Source organism: Phocoena sinus, chromosome 1 (genome assembly GCF_008692025.1).
Source record: "Phocoena sinus isolate mPhoSin1 chromosome 1, mPhoSin1.pri, whole genome shotgun sequence".
Classification (NCBI taxonomy): domain Eukaryota; kingdom Metazoa; phylum Chordata; class Mammalia; order Artiodactyla; family Phocoenidae; genus Phocoena; species Phocoena sinus.
In genome coordinates this window covers 152169284-152195884 of record NC_045763.1, presented here as the reverse complement: position 1 = coordinate 152195884, position 26601 = coordinate 152169284, and the positions used below count along the sequence as shown (strand labels likewise).

The 26601-nt window shown below is 51.9% G+C and overlaps 1 protein-coding gene across 4 annotated transcripts; it reads right to left on the bottom strand.

Moving 5' to 3' along the window:
• Window positions 1-5202: 5202 nt before the first annotated feature.
• On the bottom strand, window positions 5203-12780 carry KLHDC8A (kelch domain containing 8A). 4 transcript variants are annotated; one of them, XM_032633864.1, is made up of 6 exons: window positions 12544-12780; window positions 11612-12199; window positions 8740-8904; window positions 8292-8507; window positions 7580-7681; window positions 5257-6685 (listed from the first exon to the last, which is right to left on the bottom strand). In XM_032633864.1, the coding sequence occupies exons 2-6, from the start codon at window positions 11985-11987 to the stop codon at window positions 6492-6494; spliced, it is 1053 nt and encodes a 350-aa protein (XP_032489755.1). In that variant the 5' UTR covers window positions 11988-12199; window positions 12544-12780; the 3' UTR covers window positions 5257-6491. The 4 variants fall into 4 exon arrangements, with proteins under 4 accessions (XP_032489768.1, XP_032489755.1, XP_032489760.1 ...); XM_032633869.1 differs by having other exon boundaries at window positions 12578-12780; XM_032633872.1 differs by lacking the exon at window positions 12544-12780 and adding an exon at window positions 12351-12368.
• Window positions 12781-26601: the final 13821 nt, after the last annotated feature.

The following is a 26601-nucleotide window of genomic DNA, read 5'->3' as shown; positions in this document are numbered from 1 at the left end:
CCGCAAGCCCAGAGTTCCTCGCCCGCCCGGTCTCCACACTGCAGCAACGTGGAGGGTGCGGGGAGGGGGAGGCGGACCCCACGAGCCTGGGGGAGACAGAGTTCTCCCTGAACCACCTACAAAAGCCACCACTTCTAAAGTGTCACCTCAGGCATCAAGTCTTCAGACACTTCCGGGCCTCCAGCCCCTCACCCCATTGACCTTCTGAGTCGTCTGCCAGATATTTCCTCTTCAGAGGAGGCAGGCGGCTGGGAGGTTTTGCATGAAAAAAAGAAAAGAAAAGTCTCAAGAGCCAGGAGAATTCAGTCTGGCTAAATTAGGAATGGGACTGGGGCACCAGGATCTTTTCCCCTGTCCTTTCCCTTCACCCATTCACTGTCTCAGTCCAGGTTTACCAAGTGCTGGCTGCGTGCAGGGCATGGACCAGGTGCTGAGCGCGTGAAGGTAAGCAGGGAAGCCGCAAACGTTCCCCCACCCCCCACCCCGCCCCGTTTACGGAACTCGTGACAGCTGGGGGAAGCCACAGGACTCCTTTGGGTCTCGGTTTCCTCCCCTGTAAAATAGATGGATCCCGGTCTTTCCTAAGGTCCTAGGGAAATGAGGGTGCAAAGGTCCCCCTGGCTGTTGCAGCAAACTGTGCACGAGGTTCTGGAGGGGCCGGCAGTGTGGATGTCAAAGCAGTGGATGCTCCTGAGCTGGCAACTCACCGTCCACACTGAAGGGGTTCTGAGCCCGGGCACCTGCTCCCAGTGTGTGTACCAGAGTGTAAGCGTGAGGGGTATATGTGTGAGTGTGAGGCGTGCGTAAGAGCGTAAACATGTGCGTGAACGGGTGTGCACATGCGTGTGAAGTGCGTGTAAAAGTGTGGGGTGTATTTGAAGTGTGTGGGTATAAGAGTTTAAGGCACGTGTGAGTGTGAGCTATATTGTAAGGGTGTGAGGCAAGTGTGAAGCATAAGAGTGAGGTGTGTGAGTTGTGTATGTGAACATGAGTGATTATGTGAGTGTAAATCTGCGAGTGTACATGTAAGGTCTGTGTAAGAGTGAGGGGTATGTGGGTGTGTGAGGTGTGTGTGTGAACATGAAGGAGAGAGGGGAGGGGGAAGGGAGAGAGGGGAGGGGGAAGGGAGAGAGGGGAGGGGGAAGGGAGAGAGGTGAGTGTGTGTGTGTGAGCGTGTGTATGTTTGTGAGTGTGCTTATGTGCAGGGGTCAGGCTGGCCCAGAGCATGCTGGATGGAGTCGCAGGAAGTTTGTCTGGTATGAAATACCAACTGCACATAACCTGTAAAGGGGTCCATCACTCTTGGAAAGCGGGACACTTTGGCCTCTGGGCTGCGGACGGTGGTTTCTTGGTGCTCTGCTTCACGCCGTCAGGAACACGTGGGCTCTGGGGGTCCTTTGAACCAGGCACACACCTGCCTGGGGAGCTCAAATGAACTGGATATTTGGGAAAACACCCCACAGTTTAAATTATTAAAGGGTCACATCCTGAGGGAGAATGCAGACTCTACAAGAACGTAACACAGGGTACTCTAGAGACATTGTGCACTTGCAGCCAGCTGGCTCACCGCCCTTTCCCAGAGATTGGCTCCTCCCCCCTACTCCCCACCCACTCCCCCGTCACTCCTGGCACCGCCAATGGAGAGGGGTGTGCTTGGAGAGGCGGCCACAACCATCATATCACACTGATGCTGACCTTCCTCAAACCCTTCTTCTCGAGGCATCGACCCACTATTCAGGGTCGGCACAGGCTCCAACTTGCCTTCTAATCATTTTTCACATCACTCCCCACTCCTGTGTGCATTCTGGCACCCAAGTCTCCCTTCCCTTGAGGCCCAGTTATAACAGCAGTCTCCTCCAGGAAGCCTTCCCAGATCAGCTCAGTCCTCAGAGCCAGGAAGAGGCAAGGAAGGTTCCCCCTCCCTCTTGATTTCAGACTTCTAGAATTGTGAGGCAATACATTTCTGTTGTTTTTGAAGCCACCAGTCTGCAGTATTTTGTTATGGCAGCCCTAGGAAACTAATAAAATGGAAGCTTATCTGTCCAACCTGCCTGGGTCCTTTTATGTGCCCGTCTCTTCAGCTCTTGCCTGTGCTCTGCCTCATGCCTTCACTTCTGCAGTCTAATGCCAACAGGAAGCGCCTGCCCACGCAACTCTTTGATCTCACCAAGCCTGGCCTGAGGCTTTGGTCCTGTTCTGCCGCCACCCAGGGGCGGGCATGCCATCTCTTACTGCAGAGCTCAGAATGGTGGGCGGTAGGGGTGTGCACTACCCTCCACCCCGGCAGCTGGATTAGAGTCTCCGTTCCATCACTTGTTAGCTGTGCCGCTTGGGTTAGTCATAGGGTTCCCGGTTCTGTTTCTTCTTCTACAAGATGGGGGTTGGAAAAGGCCGATGGTACCCCACCTCCTGTTCAGTGTATCTGTGGGCCAGAAAGCTCGACGCAAATGCAAGAGAACATTAGCAATTCTGGAGGAGAAGAAGCCATGGAAGGGAGGGACTTGTCCACTTTCTGTGGTTCTAAACCCTCCTGGCACTTTAATCGCCCAGCAGATGGACCTTCCTCCAGAGGAGGCCTGACAAGCTTGGCCCACGTGTTTTTCTGAGGATTCCAACCCCAACTGGGGTTCTTTCTTTCAAAAAAAAAAAATTGTTTACTTATTTATTTATTGGCTGTGTTGGGTCTTCATCGTTGCACGCGGGCTTTCTCTAGTTGCCGTGAGCGGGGGCTACTCTTGGCTGCGGCGCGCGGGCTTCCCACTGCGGTGGCTTCCCTTGTTGCGGAGCGCAGGGTAGTTGTGGCGCACGGGCTTCAGTAGTTGTGGCGCACAGGCTTAATTGCTCCACCGCATGTGGGATCTTCTTGGATCCAGGTCCCCTGCATTGGCAGGCGGATTCTGAACCACTATGCCACCAGGGAAGTCCCTGGGGTTCTTTCTCCTCTTAGATGGTGCCTTGGTGATTTTACTTCGTTTTCCTCAGAAGAGGAACTTGGCTGATCCAATGTGTTCCAATGGCACACATCTGATCATGATGCTTCTCCACTTAAAATCCTTAATCTGCTCCCAGTTTCCCATATGGATAAAGTCCAGACTCCTTAGCAAGGCACGTGAGGCCTCCTGATCTGCCCTGCCTGTACTTCCAGCCCATCTCCCTAGATTCTCTGCAATGTGCATGTGGTCCCTCAGTGGACTTGAGAACACCTCTGTCTCTCCCTCAACAACAGAAAATAATAGCGCAGCTACTCACCTTATATATGCAAATCATTTTGTGTATAGTAGGTAGCTCTTAAACTCAGTGAGGCCTTATTTTGTTCATTTTACAAATAAGGAAACTGAGATTCGGGGGTTAACAACGTACCCAAGTTCAATCCGCACATGACAATTATGATTTGAACTCACATTTCCTGCTTCAAAGCCTGGGGTCATCCCCCTCTGCCTGGCTGCTCTCCCTCTTCTTTCAAAGTGCAGTTTGAGATTTGTTTTCTGGAAACCTCTCTGATCCCCTCAGTTCCTCTCAGCTCTCTGTAGCCAGTAAGGATGGGGCACCTCTGGGTTACACTAGCAAAGGCTGACACTTGTCTCATCAAATACTAACTGCAGATTTAGTCCCCGTCTCCCTCCCAAGACTGCAGCTACTGGAGGGCAGGAATCCCAAGTCCAGGACCATGCCAGACACGTAACTGGAGTTCAGTGTCAGACAATGCTTTGCAATAGCTGACACAGTCAAAGAGCCAGAAGGGAACTTTCCTGGGATGTAAATTTAGGACTATTCTATGCTTGTTTCACGTTAGGGAGCCCTTCCCAATCTTTCCTTGCTAATTCTCATACTCATTCCTTGGGAAACAAAAGGACTGTTTGGAGCCCTCCATCTTTCCAGGTTTGACATTCTGAACCCCTACACATTACAGAGCAGCTGATTTTCTCCCCTTTCCTATGTGCTATTCCATTTGAGGCGATGCAGTACTGTGGTCACAGGTTTTAGAATCAGATTTGGTTCAGTCACTTAGTAGCTTGTGACCTTGGACAAGTTATATGACCTCTTGGAGGCTTAGTCGTTTCGTGTGCAAAATACGAGGATACTGCCTTCTCCACAGAGTTATCTGAGGATTGAAGCGGGTGCTTTGCCAACTTGTGAGATGGCATTGTCATTGCTTTACAGATTGGGAGATGAAGACAAGAGAGGGGAGGGGCCTTCCAGAGACGGATGGGGATGAGAAGGCTTATGGCAGGGAGGGGGTTGAGGCCCGGAGCCAGGCCATTGGACCCCAGATCCTGAGCGGCCTCTGCAGCACCACGAGGTACAGCCATGAGGTATGCCGCTGACACCCCCTATTTCCCTCGCTCCTCTGTGAGCCACACCCAAAGCTTCCCAGCATGGACCTCCAAGAGGTGAGTCCTCAGCAGATACCACCTTGAGCCCTGAGTGGCCCTCACAGGTTGCAGCAGTCAGTCCCCCATTCTCATAATGCGAAGAACCTTTAGGGCTGGCTACAGCCCTAAGGTACCCCAACTATTTAAAATGCCTCAGTCCCATCCACATGTCTGGTGCCATTCTGTGTGCTTGGAAAGCCTCCTACACACAAAGCTAGGCTTCCTGTTAGAAGGGGTGGAGGGAGCCCATTTGTAAATGCCTTTCTTGGGGAGGGGTTGGGGAGGGTGGGAGCAGGCAGTGCAGAGACAGAAGTGGAATGGAGGGCTGGGCTTCGCGATGCTTCCCCTAACCTGCTGCCCCAGCCTCTCTTTCTAACAGTCACTTCAGGGGGCTCAACGGAAATGGTCTGGGCGTGGGGGTCTGGAAGCAGTAGGGAAGGCCTCTCTGCAGTCTGCTCCGTAGGGGGCACCCGTGGCCACAGGATGCCAAGGTGGGAGGGAAAGGCTGGGTCAGCAGGTGGCAGTGTCCTTCCAGTGCCCAAGTAAAGAAAAAGATCAGGTACGAGAGAAAGGGAGGCAAAATGACTGTCCCGTAAAGACCCTGGTTCCACTTGTCTGTGAAGGTTCACTGGAGGTGTTACCTCCTCCAGGAGGCTCCGCGTGACCCCTCAGACGGGTGTTCCTGCTTCAGGAGAAATAATCATACCAGCACGTGGCGCGTGCTCCCTGAGCCCCCCACCGCCCCTCCAGGGCATGTATTTTTTTCATCTTTGTATCTCCCGTGTTAGCACAGCTTTTAAAAATAACTTGGGATCAGAAAGCGGTGCTATACCAGCTAAAAGGAGGCACGTCCTTCACGTTTTTACATTAGTGAGCAATTCCCTTTCTACTGTGGGCAAGACAGAAATGAGCTCGAGCTGAATGAACTGAGGCCAGTCACAAGACGTAACCCAACGAAGTCAGTTAACGAGCGCAGCCTTTCCCCAACGCGCCTGTGGGGCGTCAACGTGCAGGAGACGGGGAAGTGGGCTGTTTTCCTAGGAGTGAGGTGACTGGTCAGGGCAGGGTGGTTTGAAGGTGGAACCACCTCAGAAGGAACAGCCAAGAACAAGTGGTCCCTTGGGGCCCCGTTTAGCCTGAGAATGTCAGAGGGACTGTTTCATGCGGTCCCCTCTGCGCATCAAGACGCCGTCCACCCCACCCCTGCATCAGGGTGCCAGAGAAGGTAGGAATATAGAGTTTAATCATTGTGCTGCTGCTGTAAACCAGAGTGCAATTCATCCATCCTTCGTGGATTTTGATGCCACAGTGTAAATAAGAAGGTTTCACACAGAAACACTCTGGGGCTGTCGGTGACAAAGGGGAGCGGTGCCTCTGGTGGGGAGGGGTGACCGAAGGAGAAATGAAGTGAGGAGAAGAGTGTGAAGCAGACCCTGGGCTGGGCGGCTGCTCCATTCCCATCAGGACCCCGAGAGGCATGGGTCCTTCCTGGCCAGGGCTTCTGACCCGGACCAGTGCACGTGAACCCGACTCCCCTTCCAAATCAGCCGCCTCCAGCTTCAGGGCCAATTCTTGCTGAGTAGATGAGGTCCAGGGCAGGCCCACAGTTGGCCACCAAAGGGGGAAGGGATGTAGACCAATGGAGAGAATAGGGGTTGGGACCCCTGCCACCCTTCTCCATCTTCCATCCCAAGAGACCTTCAGACTAGCGCAGATCCAGGGAAAGGACAGCTACAAGTAGCTATCCTCTGGGTCAGAACTGCCCTGCGTACCCCCTATCCTGGAGATGGGAGAGGTAAACCCACAGGAAGGGAGGTAGCATATACTCCTGCTACCTACCTTTCTCTGCCTGAGCAGTAAGTGAGAACTCTCCCCAGAAGTCACCTGAGCCCCAACAGGGGAAGGGGGATGGCAGAGTCATCGAGACTTCTTACAATTTTCTCGGATTGGTAGGGTTTGGAGGTGGAGAGGTCACTTAGAGCCCAATGGCCTAACCCCACTGGCTGCTGACAGGAGCTGGCATCCAGGGAAGCAGCCCAAACTACTTTGATGAGATCATTCCTCTTGTCCAGAGTGGGGTGATCCGGTCCGGGACACGGTGGCTGGGCCCAGAGCCAGCTAGGAGTCAGAGACACACAGGGCTTCCACCGCATCGCTCAGACCCTGGTTGACGCCCCCCACGGCTAGGAGGCAGTTCTTGACAACGATGCTGGAGCAGGCACAGCGGGGTGTGGGCATGGCGGGGAGGACCTCCCACTTGTTCTTCCCCGGGTGGAATGCCTCTGCCGTCTCCAGGACAGTGGGTTGGTTCCCTGAAAGTGCCAAGGGAACCGGACCTTACAAAGGAGTCCAGTCACCAATCTGCCCCGGGAGAGTCCCCCCATCTTGCTCCCCGCCCCCCTCTGGAACCACAAGCAGAAGCCAATCAACCTCAACTTCCTTGGCTACAGAATTGCTCCTTCCCCACCCTTTTGTCAAACAGCTGCTTTGTCCTTCCTGCCTTCTCTGTCTTTTCATCTCAAGAGTAACTTTTTTTCCCCACCGCTGCTTTTACCAGAAGTTTCTAGACACTACTGCCTCTCTTCTGCCCTTTACTGAGAAAGCTGCTCACATGGTCTAGCTTACATCAAGCTGCTTTCCTGTGTGGGTAAACAGGGTGTCTGTCCACACTGAGTAAACTCTGGGTTCCTGGAAGCTCTGCTGCCCATCTGTCTCTCCCCTGTTGATGTTGGGGTCCTGCCTTCAAAATACCCTAATCTCTGGGAGGTCTTATACAGCAAATCCTGAATTCATTAGAATAACTGATTTGATCAGACTGCTTCTCTACTCCATGACAGAGCTGGGTATCCAGGGAGAAGAGAAAGAGGACCAAGGCCAATCCCTGCCACACTTTCACCTCCAGTCATTCCTGGACAGGGGCCCAGGGACCTGTGCTTGGCAAGCCTGTGTCACATGGTAATCAGTATGTCCCTTATGCACTCTGGGCCTCAGTTTCTCCTGTGTAAGGGGACCGATAGACCGCAACTGAGGCCCATCCGTGGAGACACGACATCTAGGCTGGGAGGAGGGGAGTGCTTTGAAATTCTTTGGAATAAAGCAGTAGGCAGGTGGTGTGCAAGGAGCCAGCACCCTCCGCTGCTCATGCAGATCGCCTAGAATCCACCAAGCACCAGACCACAGTGCCAGCCCAGAAGCTCTATCCTTACCAAGTCCTCCAGCCACTATGACCCGTCCACTCAGAGAGCCGGCCACAAAGTCTGCCCGCCGCTTCTTAAGGAAGAATGAGCGCTCCATCTTCAGCCATCCTCCTATAGGCCATGGGTGATGGCAGGAGATACACAGAGAGAATTAGATGCTGACCACCCGCCCCTCCAAATACACATGAGTCCCAAACTGCTCTCACCCTAGGCAGCATCTCCACTCCATCTACCCTGTGTGCTCAGCGCATACACAATGTCTCCTGCTGTTTGAAATGATACTCTACCCTCTCCCATGCTTGCTGTAATCCAAGGAACCATAATCTCTTATGACAAATCACCTTGTTCTACCTCTGTTCTCACGGGCTTTAAGCTGGAAAGGAGGCTGACTAGAGGCAGAGAGCGTCAGAGTCAGGATCCTTCTGTTTTTCCACGAGTAAAAAACAGGAAAAAGCCCTTCCTCACCTGGCCCTGGCTGGATGTTGTAAGAATGGACAATAGGTGGAAAAGGCTTTGATAAAAACAACTAACCAATCAAAGGGAACCCTGTACAGATGAAAGAACTTGATCCCAAGAGTAGCCCTGAATGGAGAAGGGTGTTCAGACTCTGAAAGGCTCACCCAGCTGGGTAAGTGAGCCTGGGTGGATGGATGGGATGGGGGTAAGGTGGGGGATTCAGCCAGAAGGGAGATGCGCAGCCGGGGACTGGTGCCCAGCTTACCCTGTTCCATGTCGAACACGTCCATCGTCCGGAGGAACTTGGGCTGCTGGTAGAGCCGACCCTGCCGCAGGCCACCCAGGCTGTACAAGCGGTCGTCTAAGGTCACAAAGCTGGAGAAGGCCCGCTTGCAGGGAATGTTGGGGAACTTGGTCCAGGAGCGAGTCTCGATGTCAAAGACCTCGAAGGCGTTGACCGCGTACTTGGACTGTCGTCCCCCTGGAGGCCAGAGTAGGGCGAAGGTTGGGCAGAAGAGTAAGTCTCTGAGGACTGGGGCTGGGTTTCCCCTTCTGACTGTTATCAGATCATATAGGAAGCTCCCTGAGGGGTGGGGCAGCATGATTAACCCCCAGTGCCCCGGAGATGCTCAGCACACAGGCACTGCTTCCAACAGGAACTGACCCGGGGGAGGGAAGAAGGGCCAGACATGGGCCAGACAACCTGTCCTTACCCAGCACATAGATCTTGGAACCTCGGAAGAATGAGGTGGCAGCATATCTCGGGGTGGGCATGGGTGCTAGAGACACCCACATGTCCTTGAGCATGTCATAGTGTTGGAGGTGGTTGTGTGGACGGAGGTCCAGGCCCATCCCGCCTGCCGCGTACACTCGGTAATCTAAGGAGAAAGGCCGTACAGCAGACACTATGAGACAGGCCCATCGTACTCAGCTCCTACCATGGCCAGGCTCTGTTAACCCCTGGAATACAAGCACTGAAGCCCGGCTAGGTCCCAACCACCGCTCTGCCCGAGAATGGGTTGGTGGCACCATTAAAAGTTCCTGCCACAGTCAAGCCTGGGTCTTCTTGAAGCCATGTCAGGCCTACATGCCTTAGCCTTCCTTGGTGGCTGGCCCTTGGTTAAACCCGAAATACTAAGGCTTTCACAGAGGTATACTGCAGTGGAGTCTAGGCCTGGACAACCCTTTGCAGGTCTTATCCCCTCCATTCTCCTCCTTCCTGGGCAGCCAGAGGGAGGCCAAAGAGAAGGGGTATTCCTCTGATACCCTCCAATAGTGGCCTCTTCCTCAGGAACTCCCAGATCAGAACTCTCTAGACCTAGCAGGAGCCTTTGGAAATGAGGTCAGCCCTGGTGTCATTGGCCTTGTGGGACACTGGCCTGCTGCCATCTCTTTCTTTGTCCGGATAGGTGAAGGCTATCCTCCTTCATGCACAGGAAAGTTCTGAGCTCCAGGAGGCACCCTGCACTGAATGGGCTAGGGGTGAATGAGGGAGAGGCTTTGGAGGAGAGAAAACTGGCCCCTATGAGAAGCCCTGCCCAGAGAAGTGAGTTCCCCCCCCCCCCCTCTACTGCTCTTGGTTGCGGGTGACACAGTGCAGCAGAGAGGATGGGCAACGCCTCCATGTTTCCCTGGGCCTCACCCCAGTACCTCACGCAGCCTGTTAAGGACACAGCCCTACCCCCAGGGCCCTCTTTTTCCCAGGGACTCACCCCTGCCCAGGATTCTGTCTCCTAGTAGCCAGTCCTCACTGCTTCCGGCTCTATGAGACTTTCATTCTTCAAGGGGATTGCAGGGGTGAGTACTACTTCTTTCTACTTTCCAATCTTACTAAAGAGAGGGAAAACAAATCCCAGCCCTAGCCTGTGGCTGGGAGATGGGGCCTGCTAATGAGAAATTTACCTTACACAAACTCCGCCTCTTCTATTCCTGTTTTCACCCACACACCTCCAGCTGCGAACCCTCACATCCAGTCCACACTACCATTCCTGCACCCAATTCTTACTCATCCTTCCAGAGTCACCTGGGTGTCCCTGGATTGCAAGGCTGGGCTGAGAGCGGTGGCTCAGGACCTCCTGTGGCACCTGCACCACCCTACTTGCCACACGTTACTGAAATAACCTTTGTATGCTTCTTTCAATAGATTGTTAGGTTCTTGAGATTTGTTAATCTGTGGCCCCAGCATCTGCTAGAAAGCGTGTAAATTCTTAGTAAACTAACTGTTGAACCCATTCAATGCCATAGTTAAGAGCACAGACTCGACCATCACCTGCTGGCTGTGTAACCTTGGGCAAGTTACTTAACCTCTCTGGGCCTCACATTGCTTCTCTCTAAAATGAAGATAGTAATAGCACTTAACTCATGAGACAGGTTGTGAGGGTCAAAAGGGTTCATACCTATAAGGCACCTATGGTAAGGACTCAATAAATGTTGGTTCTTAATCTTTCAGCCCCACTTATTGAGATCTGCGGATAAAGGACTACCCTTTCCCTCTCTATTTCCCCATGGGCCTCCACGCCTTCCATCTTTCTTACTGGGAGTTCAGGAGGCCCCATTGGCTACTCTGCCCTCAGGGATTTTGAGTTAGAGTTTCTCTCTCTGACCTTCATTGGTAAGACCTGGGCTCCTAAAGGCAGGGATCAGAACTTCTGCGTCTTTCCTTCCTCCCTGGGACCTAGAACTGTGCCAGGGACAGAGCAGGTACTCAAGAAACACTGGTTTCTGATCTACAGTAGACCTGACAGGCAGCTGAAATGGTTTTGCAAGAGAAGGAGAGAAGGCTGCATCCCACTAAGCCTGTCTGATCTGAACTTGGGGTCTCCTAACTCCTGCTGGGCCATTTTCCATAAAACCCTGTGTGTTTTAGCAAAAGAGCTTTCAGAGCCCCCTCTGTGCTCTGGGCTGTACCAGGCCTGAAAAGAAAGAAATGATGGGCTTGGAAAAAGCGAAATGAGAATCAAATCTACGTGATCAGCACATGCATGCCCTGAGAACCTAGTGAACCTGGGCAAGATGCCCCAGAAGCACGACCCTCAGGAACATTATGGTGTCCACTCATCAGTGTCTCTTAGATCAGGAGGCAGATGGTGGTGAGAAGGTCCTGGAATCAGGTCCCAAAGCCCTCCCAGTGGGGCCTAGTGATGGTACGAGGATGGCATGAACATCCCCAGGGCCCCAAATATGTGTCTGGAGGTGGTGGCACTTGCAAGGAAGATTTCAGGGGATTTGGTGCTGTGGGTGGAAGGCCCAATCATTCTGCTGAATGAAGGGATGTACAGGGACATTGCACTAACCCCCTTTGGCTCTCCCCTCTGGCCCGGCCTGCCCAGTTTGCTGGGAGGAATCTGGTGGGGTGGAGTGGAGCTCTGGCATCATATTGATTTACTAGACACTTCACTTGCTGAGTCTCAATTTTCCCATCTGTAAAATAAGGCCAGCGGGTCTCTAGTTTCAGTGTCCATTGTAAAGATCAGCTGGGGATCGGGAATGTGACAGTGGCCTCCAACTCAGTGTTGGCTTCCATCCCTTTCCCCGTGGCGCCCCACTCCCTTCTCTCTGCCCACCCTCAGCCTTGGCCCCACTCGCCTTTGGCTGTGACAGAAATGCCCATGGCGGCCTCGCGCAGCATGCTTCTCTTCTTCCACTTGCCTTCATCGATGTTGTACATCTCCACGACCTTCAGAGGCAGCTGACTGGTGCCCACACCCCCGATCACCATGATCCGCTTCCCCAGGGCGGTGACAGCCACCCCGGCCCGGGCTGTGGGCAGGGGGCGCAGGTCGGTCCACTGGTCGGCCTCGGGGGAGTAGACCTCAAAGCAGTCCACGGGGACGCCGTTGTCGTCACACCCCCCGATGGCATAGACCTGCCCCCCGGTTTCCAGCAGGGAGCAGTAGACCCGGCGGCTGGGCAGTGGCGCCAGGCGCTTCCACTGGAAGTCCTTGACGTTGGGCACCTCCATGGCACTCCCGGGGACCCCGCCCGCCGCGCCCCCGCGGATTGCCGTGGGAGGTGCGAGCCCGGGGGTCCGCCGGCTACTCCGCGCCCCCTCTCGCCGCCTCCATCTCGCTCCGGTTCGCCTGCTCCCGCCCGACCCCCAGCAAGGGCCCCGACGCCGGCCAGCGCTTCACCGTTCCTCGAGACTCAGCTGTCCGGAGGCGTCCGAGCCCGGCCCTGCGGGAGGAATGGGGCGAATCAAGGGCAGCCGGGCCCGGCGCCCTGGCCTCCTGGCGTGGGCGGGCGAGCGGGCTCCCAGCCCCCCGCCAACTTTCAAGGGAAGACGCGGCGGCGAGGGCGCCACCCCGCGGCGGCATCAAACCCGCACCGCTTTGTCCCCCGCCGCTCCCAGCCAGCTGGTCGGAAACCCGCGGAACGCGTGGGGGGCCGGGGCGTTCCGGGGTTCGGGGTGCCAGGCTGCCTCCCGGCGAAGCAAGGAGTTAACACCTTTCGGCGCCGCCGCCTGCCTCCCCCGGCTCTCCCTCCCCGCCGACTCCCGTCCCTGCCCCCGCGCCACTTACACAGTGCGGCGGCGAGGCGCAGGCAGCGCATTACCCGAGAGCGGCGCGGGGAGCAGGGGAGAGGGCGCTCTGTCCTTCCTCGGTCCGCACACCGCTGTCACACACCCAGAAGAGGAGAATAAATGAGCAGCAGGAAGGAGAAGCGGAAACGCCGCCGGAGGGTGGGGTTGGGGGGAGGCCGGCGAGCCGGCTCCACGCACATCCCCACCATCAGCCGCCACACCTGTGCAGGAACCCGCGTGCGCCCCGCGGCGAAGCGAGCCCTGACCTCTTTACAGAAGCCCTGGCTGCGCTCGGACTGCGGGGGAGGGAACGGGCCCGGCGGGAGACGCTCACCTTGCCCACTGTTCAGGGAAAGCGGGGCACTAGAGCCAAGTACCCAGATGACGGGGACTAGACTCCCTCCAGTGTGGGGGTGGGCGGTTTGTGAGTGTTTGTTTTGGATGAGGAGGCAGAGAGTCCAATTACCCAGTTTATCTACAGTACACAGACCCAGTTCGTGACAGCCTGGCTCAATAGTCGACTTTGCTTTGGGGGAGGTATTATCAAATGGTTTAACCTAATAGAAACAAGTTATGTGGGTGTGACACACGCAGACCTGACACGGGTGCATCCAATGTACGCACCGACCTGCGCACATGTGCATAATTTACACATCACCTCACCCTCCACCCGGAGATGCTCATATCCACGGAGAAACTGACAGAAAATGCACAGTTATGCGGACACACAGCCACAGACAAAAGTGGAAAGGCAAACACGTGAGTGGTCCCTCCCACATCACACCTTAGGAAGGGAAAACCTGGTTATCAAATCTTGGCCCTCAGCACCAACCCACAGGTCTTGCCAGATAATTCTTTCAAGCCATTCTGTAATGGCCTTATCAGGACAGTAGTCCCCAGTAACAAAAGTGCCCATGACACCAGTGAGCCACCTGGTGTGATGAACTGCAGGCTTGTGGGGTCCTCCCACATGGTTCCCTTGAATAGAGCCAAGTGTTGAAACGCTCAGGCTTGGGAGTCTGACAGAGCTGGGTTTGAATTCTGGCTCTGAAATTATTTAACTACTCCGAGGCTCAGTTTCCTTATTTTATTTAGATTAAACTTTGTATTTTGAGATAAATTGTGGATTCACATGCAGTTGTAAGAAATAACACCTTTTACCCAATTTCTCTCAATGGTAACATCTTGCAAAACATATAGTACAATAATATCATAGCCAGGATATGGAAATTGATCAGTCAAGATTTAGAATATTTCCATCACCACAAGAACCCTTCATGTTGCCTTTTTTTTTAAATTGAAGTATAGTTGATTTACAACACTGTGTTAGTTTCAGGTGTACATATTGCCTTTTTATACCCCTACCTTCTTCCCTCTCACCCCTCTCTCTCCAACTCCTGGCAACCACCAATCTGTTCTCCATTTCCATAGTTCTGTCATTTCAAGAATGTTATATAAATAGAAACTTACAGTACGTAACCTTTGGGTATTGGCTTTCTTTTCTCCCAGCATGATTCTGTGGAGATTCATCCAAGTTGTTGCATGTATCACTAGTTCATTCCTTTTTATTTCTGAGTAGCATTCCATGGTATAGATATATCCTTGTAGATTTTTGTGAAGATTAAATGAGATGATATTTTTGGGACTTCCCTGGTGGTGCAGCAGTTAAGAATCTGCCTGCCAATGCAGGTGACACAGGTTTGAGCCCTGGTCCGGGAAGATCCCACATGCCGCGGAGCAACTAAGCCCGTGCGCCACAACTACTGAGCCTGAGCTCTAGAGCCCGTGAGCCACAACTACTGAAGCCCGCATGCCTAGAGCCCGTGCTCTGCAACAAGGGAAGCCACCGCAGTGAGAGGCCCGAGCACCACAACGAAGAGTAGCCCCTGCTCGCCGCAACTAGAGAAAGCCGTCGTGCAGCAACAAAGACCCAACGTAGCCAAAAATAAATTTATTTTTTTTAAAAATGAGATGATATTTGTAAAGTGTTCAGTTCAGCTTCTGACACACAGCAAGGGTCTGGTAAATCACTATGAATACCATTACTACTACAACTACTATCAACAAAACCAAGAAAAAGAAAAACTGAGAACAAGCACAAACATTTTGCCCCTCACTTAGAAATGACTTCCTGTGAGAAACAGAGGTCACAGTACCTCTTAACAGCTCATAGGCCCACCTTAACATCTTGAGTTCTTGGCTTAGAAATTCCACTGCTGTTTAGTTTGAATTCTCTGTACTTACATAGTAAGTACCTCTAAGAACCTTCACAGAGGACAGTTGTGTTGGGGCTCAGAGCAGGCCACCCCAAGGTATACCACAATGGCATACTGATTATTTTAAGTTAAAGTTACTTGAGGAACAGCTGTTGGGAAAAAACATTTGATATTAAAAAAACACTCTGTACCCCTTCTTTCCCCCGAAAGTGGGAAATAAATCTCCCATGTGAAAATATCCTCCCCATATCAGGAGAGAGAAAGCATCCTTACTTATCACCAGAGTTAGGGAATTCAAGGCTAAGAAAACTGTATAAACAGATTTTGTTACTTCATTAGTCTGTACCTGAAGCGCAAGCCCCTTTGGTAAGTCTTCACAAATAATTGTTTGTCTAAAAATGACATATAGGGCTTCCCTGGTGGCGCAGTGGCTGAGAGTCTGCCTGCCGATGCAGGGGACACGGGTTCGTGCCCCAGTCCGGGAAGATCCCACATGCCGCACAGCGTCTGGGCCCGTGAGCCGTGGCCAGTGAGCCTGCGCGTCTGGAGCCTGTGCTCCGCAAAGAGAGAGGCCACAACTGTGAGAGGCCCACGTACCGCAAAAAATAAAAAATAAATAAAAATGACATATAAACAGCCTGCTATGGCACTTCGGGGGTCCCATTTCTATGGGACCTCTGTGCATGTGAATTAAATTGGCTTGTTTTCCCCTCCTGACAATCTTGTCAATTTAACTATTAGACCAGCCAAAAGAACTCAAGAGGAGTAAGGGGCGAAATTTCCCCCTCCCTGAAATTTGTGTTCTGTTTATTCAATAAGAACACGAATTCCAAAAAATGTGGTCTGAATTAATGAAGTTTCACAGGAAACATCAAACATTTCTCTTCTTCCTGGAGATCACAGTCTGCCCAGAGGAATAGGGAACAAACCCTCAACCATCAATTTAAACTGTCTTCACAAAATCACGGCAGGGTGATCAGGAGGATTGAAAGCCATACGCATTCCACAGAGGGGCTTGTTGAGGGTCCACCTTCAGCCTCTCTTGCCCATGGAGCCTTCTCCCAAAGCAGTGAGGCAAGGCTTCTTGTGCCTCCACCCACCCCAGCTGGGACAGCTCAGTGAGCAGGTATAGAAAGTTCATACTACTTTATGTTTGCATAACTCGAGCTAAACTAAGCCCTCGCACATCCACTTTCTCGTAATCTTAAAAACCCTAGGAAAGGTTGTCAGGCAGGTATTAGCACCCTGTTTTACAGATGAGGACTCTGAGACTTAGTGACATGAAGTAACTGACTTATGACCATGTGAGCCGTTCAGGGTGGGTCTAGTTTGTGAACTCCAAATCCAGTGCTCTTTCGCTTTATCATAATTAAATCACAAATGAAAGAATTGTGCATTATTAAGGACATCAGGCTTCACTACTCTCACTTGGCTTTCTGTCCAATTACAGTGAAGGAAGGGGCCCAGACCTCAAAGGTTTCAGTGACTGTCCTCTCCCCGTTGCCATACTGTCTGTGCCAGGCAGCATAGCTGGGAAAGGACTAGAATCCAGGCCCAGAATAGGCCCCATTCTAACCTAATGTTCATGTCCTGCAAGCAACACCCTCTGTGAGGACTATGGGACTCAGACCCTTGGAAAAGTACTAAGAAGAGGATGCCTTCCAGGCCATGGCCTAATTCCTTGTTTTGGAAGTCCTGGCTTTTCCCCATTTCCCCCACTCCTTCCCCCATAGCTCTTCCTCCCAGCCAGGTGACATCCTTTAGTCTTTACACTGAAAGCACGTTGAGGAAGCTTGTAACCTAGCAACCACCACTTAAGATTCCCTGAGTCACCTGCGGTTTCCATGCCTGGGCTGAGTGCACCAAGCTGGGGACTTGTGGAGTGCCAAGCAGAGGTGGGGAGTCCAGTGACCCCCTTTTATTTTTCAACAGCTCGTTCCAGTGGGTAACCACTTTCCCCATCAGGAAATTCTTCCTCATGTCAAGCCTAAATCCTTCTGCTTTAAAACCTTGTGTTGCCTCGGGTCTGGGTTTCTCTTCTCTCTAAGAAAGTGTTTGAGTTTTGCCTTGGTTACAAGGTGGTACTGGGAAGGTAGGAAAGTGGGGAGAGGAAAGTTCATGAAAGCCTCTAAAGATGAGGCCTTTGGTACTTTGGAGTCTTAATTATTGTGGTATTAATGCATCAGTCAAATCGGTTGAGGGGTGCTCAGCCCCAGAAATACTTATTATTATTATTATTTTTGCGGTACGCGGGCCTCTCACTGTTGTGGCCTCTCTTGTTGCGGAGCACAGGCTCCAGGCGCGCAGGCTCAGCGGCCATGGCTCATGGGCCCAGCCGCTCCGCGGCATGTGGGATCTTCCCAGACCGGGGCACGAACCCGCGTCCCCTGCATCGGCAGGCGGACTCTCAACCACTGTGCCACCAGGGAAGCCCCTATTATTATTATTTTTTAAGTCTCAAATTGGTTTTATTAAAGCCTAATTTACATACATGAAAATGCACAGTCTGACTCAGCATCGATTGCGTTTATTAGCTATTCAGGGGCCGGCCTTCACGGAACTCTGTGGTAGGTTTTGGGGAAGCTGAGGGTGTAGTGAGGTGACAGTCTCTTCCCAGTAAACTAGGCAGATTCCCAGTGTGGCAGACTATGGATGTAGTATCTCTGTGTAGGGCCTCAAGGGACTGGTGGGATTCCAAGTGTAGAGCACACGGGGTGGGGGTGGGGAAAGAGGTGTTGTTTAGCTATTAAATTCTACAGTAGCTCCTTTCTCCCTCCTCAGAAATACAGTTTACCCTCCTGTCAGTAGATACCACGGAACTCCCTCTGTGGGTACCACTCTGGGGGAGGGACGCACCTGGAGCCCCCTGAGGCTGGGTCACCTCCCCTGTGTAGTTCTCTCTCTGCAGTGCCCCACAGTCACAGGGCAGTGGGAAGGTGTGTGGAATCTGGAATCAGACAGACGCTTGAATCCTGGCTCAGCCGTCCCCTGGCTGTGTGACTATGAATAAATCACTTACATCCTGAATCTCAGTTCCTCATCTGTGGAAAAGGGAAGAAGAAAATCTACTTTCCAGCATTATGGGGGGAACGAGATGCCAGGCATGGCTCCTGGGCAGGCAGTAGGTCCTCTATAAAGAGTACAGCTTTCCTCCCTCTGTGATGGCAGGTTTCCATACCTCTGACTTTCTGTGTACTCCAGGCAGTGTGTCCAATAGCACGTGCCAATCTCACGAGGCAGGCACCTTACCAGGGCCCCCACCCTCCTGTATCCAACCATTTCTGGGCCTATGTCTTGGACAGGATATTTCCTCCTAGCTAACTGGAATTCCTTCCACTGCAGCCTAAACAGCATTGTGATCTGGAGAACAGCTGGTGCCTCTCCTTTAGATAAGTACATTCTTATTCCTCACCAGAAGCTTGGGCTTGTGGTATTCAGGGGCTGGGGAGGGAAGGTGACTCATCCAGTTAGGACTGAGGCTGCCAGCAGACCAAGGGAAGGGTAGATTCCTCCCCCAACATTGAAAAGCCTCATTAGAGCCCGCCCTGCCCAGTCCTGACATCAGCCCAGAGGAAGGATTTAGGGCTCAAGAGGACTTGATTGGAGCGGGTGCAACACAGGTGCCAGCAGCCACAGCCATAATCTGCATCTGTTCATATGGCACTGCCACCCTTAGGGTGTCAGTCTGAGGTCCCACGGGATGGCCTCAGACAACGGGGCTTCCCCTCCTGACCATGCAGCCTTGATTAGAGAGCTGAGTTAGCCACGCTCCTTCCAGTACCCACCTTGCTCCCTCCTCCTACTGCAAAGTATAGCACAGAGCACAGAGCACAGAGCACAGAGCATACAGCATAGAGCCTAGAGCCTAGAGGGACTTACTGGGTATCAGTTTTAAATGCATCTGTCCACCCACGAGCAACTTCTGCCTACTTAGGTAAAATCGGGACATTTTACCTAAGTGTAAAATGGATCACAGGTAAGGGATTGGCAGGGCGGGGTGGGCGGTGGTCATCTTGATTTTCAGACTCACAAACTGCACGATTTAGAAGAAAGAATTGGGAAGCGCATACTCTTCCGTTTAATGCATAAGATGACAATGACAGCAGGAAGAGGAACCTTCTTTGAAAGACCTTGGCGACGTCCCTGTGTTTATTGAGGAAATTGTAAGAGGAAATGGGGCTTATAATAAAGCCTGAGGATCTGGGTTATAAAAAAGGAAGAATTTCCTGCCCGGGAGCATCAGAAAATTAAAACACCAGCAGGAGGTGAGGTGAGAGACCATGGTGTCACCTCCCCTGGGAGGTACTGGAAACAGGAAAGACACAGGACTGAGAGTCAGGAAACCTTTGTTCCAGCCCATTGTCTTGTCATAACCGGGCTGTGCACCTCTGGGCGAGTCATATCCATTCTGGAGTCTGTAAAATTAGAAAGCAGAGGAAGCAGACGGTAGCCTGAGGTCTCTCCCAGCCCGAATGTCCTTCCACAGCGGGCGTGCAGGGTGGCAAGCCCTAGAGAAAGAATCGTTCAACCATAGTGACAAAGCAGAAGTTTCCAGAATGGACATCCTCACATTCTTCCGAGACGTGCAAACACACAGAGGTCTGGCCTCACCGACTCTCGTAGGCACTGCCCACTACCCAAGGTTCTGTCACCGGAAGGGACTTTACTGGGGGCCTTCCCCTGGCGCTGCTGTTGCCACCACCTGCATTTTCCCCCAGCTCAGCCGGGGACACAGGGACCTGTGAGAGCTGCAGCTATGGCTAATGGGCTGCCTTTTTGTAGACCTTGGGTACCCACCTGGAAGCCTAATCATGCTTCCTGCTGGGTCCTGACATTTCCGGGGTGCCTGTTGCCCTCCCACAAGCTGCAAGAACAGGAGGCAGAGGACTCAGGGCTCAAGTCATCCCAGTTCTGGCCCTTCCTCTAAAAGCAAAAAATGGGCCCGTTTGTCCCAGGTCACAAGGCCAGGGCCTGACTGGGCACTTCCGGGGGGGCTTATCCTCTACCCCTTCTAATGTAGAGGATAGCAGAGCCTTGATGGGGGTCTGGGTGGCTCTGCAGAGGAGCAAGAGGCTGTAGGCTAGGGAAGGCAGGAGCAGGGCTCTCAAACACAGCTCTTTAAATGCCCATTAGTAAGTTAATACCGCCATCTCCAGAGCCAACATCACCCTCCATTCTTCTTAATTAAAAAGAGCTCCATGTCCTGGCAGAGCTGAGAGAGGGCTCTGAATGATTTACACACCAGCCCCGCTGCTCCAGCTGGGAAATCGGCAAGGAAGATTGATTGGCAGATGGGCCAGCCTGCCTGTCATGGATGGTGCCTGCGTGTGTGCACTTAGGGGGCAAGGTCGGGGGGGGGTGGGCGGGGGCTGGCTCTCCTGCTGACAGGCTCTGAGTGAGCAGGGTGGTGGACACACAGCCCAGTCCACGGAGCTCTGAGGCCCAGGAATAAGGCCTTCCTCAGACAAAAGCCTCACCTGCTCACCTCCTGCACAGGCCCCCACTTCCCGGCAAAGCTGTCTCATCCGGAGGACAAAAGCTCAGGCTGCAAGGCTGCCGTCTCATCTTCGTCCTGGCAACTCCCTGGAGAGCCCCCTTTTTTCCAGGTGGGTACTGCTCACCAGGTAAATCACACTTGCTGGGTTTCTATTGATCATCACTGCTTACATTAGGAGGAGGGCTTCTCAGGGCCTGACTCTCCTTCCCTGCCTCCCTGTTAGCAGCAGATTTGGCTGAACCTGATATGCCGTGGGATGCAAGGCTCCAGGCCCTTTTACGGGGCTGGCAGGAGCAGGAGGGGGACCCGCAAGTTGGACTGGCGTGAGATGACACTCAGCCTGGGGCCTCTAGAGAGCCAGGAGCTGAGAGCAGTTACCCTCAGAGGTCCCAGCCCTCTGCCTCTGCCTTCCTGCCGGGCCTCGGGCAGCTTCTAACAGAGTAGCCTCATTCTCCAGCCTGTGGCTCTGCTCACCTCCACCTCCAGGAGCCCACGATCCTCCAAGGGTGCCAGAGAAGCAGGTCTGGCTCATCCTCCAGCTGGAAAGAGGTGTCTATCCACCCTGGTTGGGACCTTTATAGACGTACAGGGTGGCTCTCCCTCTGGCACTGTCTCTCCTCACCTCTCCCCCTTGTCCTCTGGTGCGTCACATCTCACACACACTCACACACACACACACACACACACACACACACACACACACACACACACACACACCCTCCTCCCCAGAGGTTCTGGAGAAGGGACCAGGCAGAGGCACATTATTAAAGAGAAAGGGGTGGGGACTGCAGAGCTGGCGTCATCCATTCCCCTGCTTTAACCCTTCCTCCAATGGGAGACTGGCAGTCTGCCTCAGCTGCAAAGTTGCCATCTGGTGTAGTGACCTGTGTTCTCTCTGTGCTAGAGACAGAGAGAAGGGGGAGGGCTGGCTGCAAGTGGGCTCTGTGTGTGTGTGTGTGTGTGTGTGTGTGTGTGTGTGTGTGTGTGTGTTTAACAATAGATGTAAGAGAGCCCAGGAAAGGGGAGAAACAGGCCGAGCCTTGGGTGAATCAGAGGTCCAGCCTGTCCTCAGCAGGTGTGCCCCTGGGAGGTCTGGGGAGCCCAAGGAGCTTGCACTGCTTTCCCAGTTGAGGATACAGCCCTTGAGCACCCATCCCTAGCCTGTCACCAGGAGATGGCTGCCTGCTCAGCGCCCACGAGCCCTCAGTCCTTCCTGGACATCACTAGGCAAGAAGTAGAATGACACCTCTATTCACGCCTTGACCCAACGGCTGCCACCCCAGCAGAGACCATCACCAGGGATCCTGTGCATCCTTTAGTCCTTGGAAGTCCTGGCCCAAAGGGCTATTTTCTTCCTTGGGTGACATCCCTCCCCTGTGGTCCCAGCCTCAGGAGTTATGTTCTGAGAGGTTCCTTGGTACAGAGTCTCCCAAATCTTAGGTGAAGGCCTCTTGTAATACTTTAGGGCAGGGGTGAGCAAACATGACTCGTGGGCCAAATCCAGCCCTCCACCTGTTTTTGTATGGCATGTGATCTAAGAACGGTTTTTACATTTTTAAATCGTTGGAAAAAAATCCAAAGAAAAATATTTTGTGCTATGTGAAAATTATGTGAAATTCACATTTCATCATCTATAAATAAGGTTATATTGGAACACAGCCATGCTCATTCACTCATTCGTTTATGTGTTGTCTGTGGCTGCTTTCCCACTACAATGGTGGAGTGGAATAGTTGCAACAGAGAGCGTATGGCCCAAAAAGTGTGAAATATTTCCTACCTGGCCCTTTATAGAGAAAGTTTGTGTCCGCCCCCGCGCCCTGCCCACTTACTCTACTTTAAAGGGAGATAGAGGTATACCACCTTTTCCTTGACAGCCTGCTTACCTTGACGTATTAAGTTTGCATAGCAATATCTTATGACAATGGAAGGAAACTAACATTTGCTGGGCACCTACTGTATACCTGACACATTTTCTCTGTTTATCACGTAATCTTTACAGCAATCTTGAGAGGAACAAGCACTGACGGCTGCTTACATTATGAAAGCACGGAGGCTCAGAGGAATTCAGAAACTCGCCCAAGCTCTTACGGCTAATCGGAAGAAGATTCTGGATTCAAACCCAGTTCTGTCTGAGAATATCTTCTCCCAAAGCCAATATCTTCTCCAGGGCACCATGATGCTAAGATGACTTCCAGCAGCCCAGTGAGGACCCGCCCAAATGGCTGCTGATTTGGGCATCCCCACAAACAGTAGACTTGAGACTCAGGCTCCAGCAACTCAAACCCCACCTCAGGCTCCCTTAGCCTCAGGGCCTGGTCTATGGGTGTGGGCAGTGTGGGCTGCAGGCAGCAGGTCAACAACACAACGTCAGTACCACCTCCCACCTCCTGCTTCCTCATCTCTTGCTATCTACTTTCATCACCTATTAGCTTTCCTTCAGGAAGATTCAATTTGCATTTAAATAGAAAACCTCCAGAATGGCTCAGATATAACAGTTAAGGTGCTAATTACAAATTCATTCCTCTTTAAATATTAAAGCATTTCAGTTCATCTCAGGGGTGATGGAAGGCAGCAGGAATGCATGGTATTTATAAGTAATGAACACTGAGGTGTTTATTGCAAAGCCCTTACAACTCCCCACCAGCAGAGGGCAGAGAGGAGGTGTTCTCAAGACCCATGGAGGGGTGTGTGTCTTAGGAACCTAAAATCAATGAAAAAGAAACATCCAGGGGCTTCCCTTGTGGCGCAGTGGTTAAGAATCTGCCCGCCAATGCAGGAGAGACACGGATTCGAGCCCTGGTCCGCAAAGATCTCACATGCTGCGGAACAACTAAGCCCCTGTGCCACAACTACTGAGCCTGTGTAACAGAACTACTGAAGCCTGCGTGCCCTAGAGCCCATGCTCTGCAACAAGAGAAGCCACTGCAATGAGAAGACTGCGCACCACAATGAGGAGTAGGCTCTGCTCACCGCAACTAGAGAAAGCCTCCCCGCAGCAACGAAGACCCAACGCAGCCAAAAATAAATAATTTTTTAAAAAAAGAACACTGATTTAAAAATAAATAAAATAAATGTCCAATAGCAATAATCCTTGAAAGAAACTAGAAGATGGCCAGCAGGATGGAAGCTGCTAGTATGGGGCAGAGGGACGTCCTCAGGTTGCCAGTTCCCTGTATTGCTTATAAGGGTCTCAGGGCAGGGTCTATGCCTCTCTTATATACCACTCTCTCCCATCACCAAGCCTAAAGCCTGACATGCAGTGGAGACTCCAGGAATACTTGTTGAATTAATGAATGAATAAGTTAACCAATCAGTCAGTTATGGGAGAGATCATTTATTCAACTACTGTTATGAGTCAGGTGTTATGCTAGATGATTTTCATGTCTCCTTGTTAAATGATTTATTCCTCTGCATTTCCCCCAGAGCTGTGCAGATGATATACTATTTCTTCTTTATCTTGAAGAATAGTACTTTGCATTTTACATATTGATTTATACTTTCACATTGATATGCCATGGTTAATAATTATAACAAAATTGAGAGGTGTACCAAGTTTTATTATTCCCATGTCACAGGTGAGAAAACAAACCCAGAGGAGGAGAAGACATGAGCCTCAGAGCACCCAGTTCAACTGGGAGCTCAGCCAGGACCTGAACCTTGGTCTTGGAGTTCCCAGCCTGGATGTCTTTCAAGTGTCACACCTCCCTCCTCCCGGGGCTGGGCTAGTTACTCCGGTATTCACAGTGTCACACCCCAAACTTGGCCCTTGTCCTCAAGATGCTGGGGCCCAAAGTCCAGCTCAGCCTCTCGGCCAGGCTCAGTGCCTGGTCTCCAGCCAAAGTGCTCTAGAGCTGACACCCAATAGAACTCTCATTTCTTAGTGCCGCACCGTGGCTTGGTGCTCTCTGCTACATTTATGCATCCCTGCTTGTTGAAATCCTATTCCCTCTTCAGTGCTCAAACTCAATGCCACCTCCTCCAGGAGCCTTGCATGATCCTGGCAGGCAAGAGCGATCTTCTCATGTTTCCTAGAACTTTATCTGTAACTGTGTGAGCACTTACAACTGCCTCCCATGATAATAACCACCACTGATATTCAGAGAACTATTCCAAATTCTTTACATATTTTATATAATTTAAATTTCATATGAGTTTAATAATTATAGTTAACAAAGATATGGTGATTATTAATGTCATGAACATATCTAAGTTATATATATATGTGTGTGTATGATTTAGCCTATAAGGTAGGCACTATTATCCCCATTTTGCAGATGAGGAAACTGAGACTTAGAGAGGTTAAGTGACCTGCTCAAGGTCACAGAGCCAGAATAGGGTGTGAAATCAAGATTGTCTGACCCCGGAGTCCACATACCATTTGTGTAGAGGTTCTATTTGTCTTACCAGGTGGTAAGCATTTTGAAGGTGGGAACCGCTGTAGTGTGTCATTCTTGCAATTCCTTTGAAGCCAAGCACAGCAATTTGTACATAGTTCATATTCAATACGGTGAGCTTAATTCAGACCAGAACTAGAAGTTCTGGATGTTGGCTGTATGTCGGTCAGTCTGTGCCCAAGACAGTGATCTTGGAAGTTAATTAGGTTAGAACCAGCTGGGAAGGAAACTTTAACTGCAAAGCCAGAGTGGCCGAGCTGAGGAAGAAAGGCACTTAGAGACCCTCACCCTACCCAATCCCATGCCAATCTGTCTCTAACAAACACTGCTACCTGTCTCCCCAGCAGCAGGCACTGGGGAATGCCAAGGTGACACTCTGCATACATGGATTGAAATAAAACTTACCTGACCAGGGGAAAAGGACATCAAGTGATCATCTGCCAAAGACAAAGGAGGAGAGGGAGCTGGAGAGGACCCGGTAGGGGTCGGCTCGAGGTTCCTCCTAGGAGCAGGCTGGGGGCAGGGACTACAGTGTCCCCAGGATCCCAAGGGCTTTCTCCAGGATTACGAGTTCCCTGCTGCTGCCTCTGGCTGATGAACTGGGACGCAGCCAGGCCCTACGCAGGGGGCCCCATCCTGAATGCACGGAAGCTTGGGGATCTCTGAGCTCAGGAGGCGTGATCCCCCCACCAAGAGGAGCTCAGCCTGCTTGCAGAGCCCTGGCGGCTTTGCCTGCCTCTCTCTCTACCGAGCCTCAGCTGTGAGGGCCTGCTCTGTAGGGAGAAAGGCTGAGGGGGTGGACATGTTCACACACACAGACAAAAACTGCCATGGAAACTAACCAACAAAAAGATTTAGGGAGCCGGACTCCTCTGCCAGATGGGAGAGAAAGGAGGGAAGAGAGAAAGGGGCCGTCCTTAGCCTCACTGCCAGGGCTTTTATGCAAAGAACAAATGTCTACCTCAGCCCTTATCCAACCATTGCCCGTTTCCCTGTTCTGGAGTGCTGGGACTGTGAGTAAAAGGCAGAGACGTGGGTGGACCTTTTGGTATGAGAGTCCCAAATAGCCACCCCACACCTTTGTCCTTCTGTGCATAGAGTGGGCATCAGCGTTCAGAGAGGGAGAGCAGCTCCCTCGAAAAGGTCAGCCCTGCTAGCAAAGCTAGACACATTCTACCAGTTCATGCCCAACATTTTAGGGCAATTTGGATCACTTTGCTTGAGGAGATGGCTCACGGACATTTCTTAGATGAAAAGCGCAGGGTGTCAGGGGGTAACCAAACAAGGCTGCATTTTAAGACCCATCTCCTCTGTCCATGAGGTTAGAGCAGACTGTCCAGAGCTTAAAGAAAGCCAATGGGGGGAATGGCAGAGATGTGGTACGCGTGGCTTCTCCATTCTATGACTCTGAGTTCTGTTTTGGGGGGATTGTCTCTCTGGAGTAGAAGAAAATCTAACTAGGGGAACATTTTTTTATTCTCTGAAGTGAGAACGTCAACTGAGCACCAGAAATCCCACTCCAATTATTCAGCTGTGAGACTTTGGACAAGTTTCTTCATCTGTAAAATGGGACTAATGGGATTGTGTAGAGGATTAGGTGAGGTAATACGTGTGTAAAGTACATAGAACAGTGCCCAGCCCTTGGTGTTTACCATTCTTATTGTTACTGTTATTAATCTATCTGGTCCTCTGTTTCTGCAGCTACAAAAGTGAACCAAGGGGCTTCCCTGGTGGCACAGTGGTGGAGAGTCCGCCTGCTGATGCAGGGGACATGGGTTCATGCCCCAGTCTGGGAAGATCCCACATGCCGTGGAGCGGCTGGGCCCGTGAGCCATGGCCGCTGAGCCTGCACGTCTGGAGCCTGTGCTCCACAATGGGAGAGGCCGCAGCAGTGAGAGGCCTGCGTACCGCCAAAAAAAAAAAAAAAAAAGTGAGCCAATAACACCAAT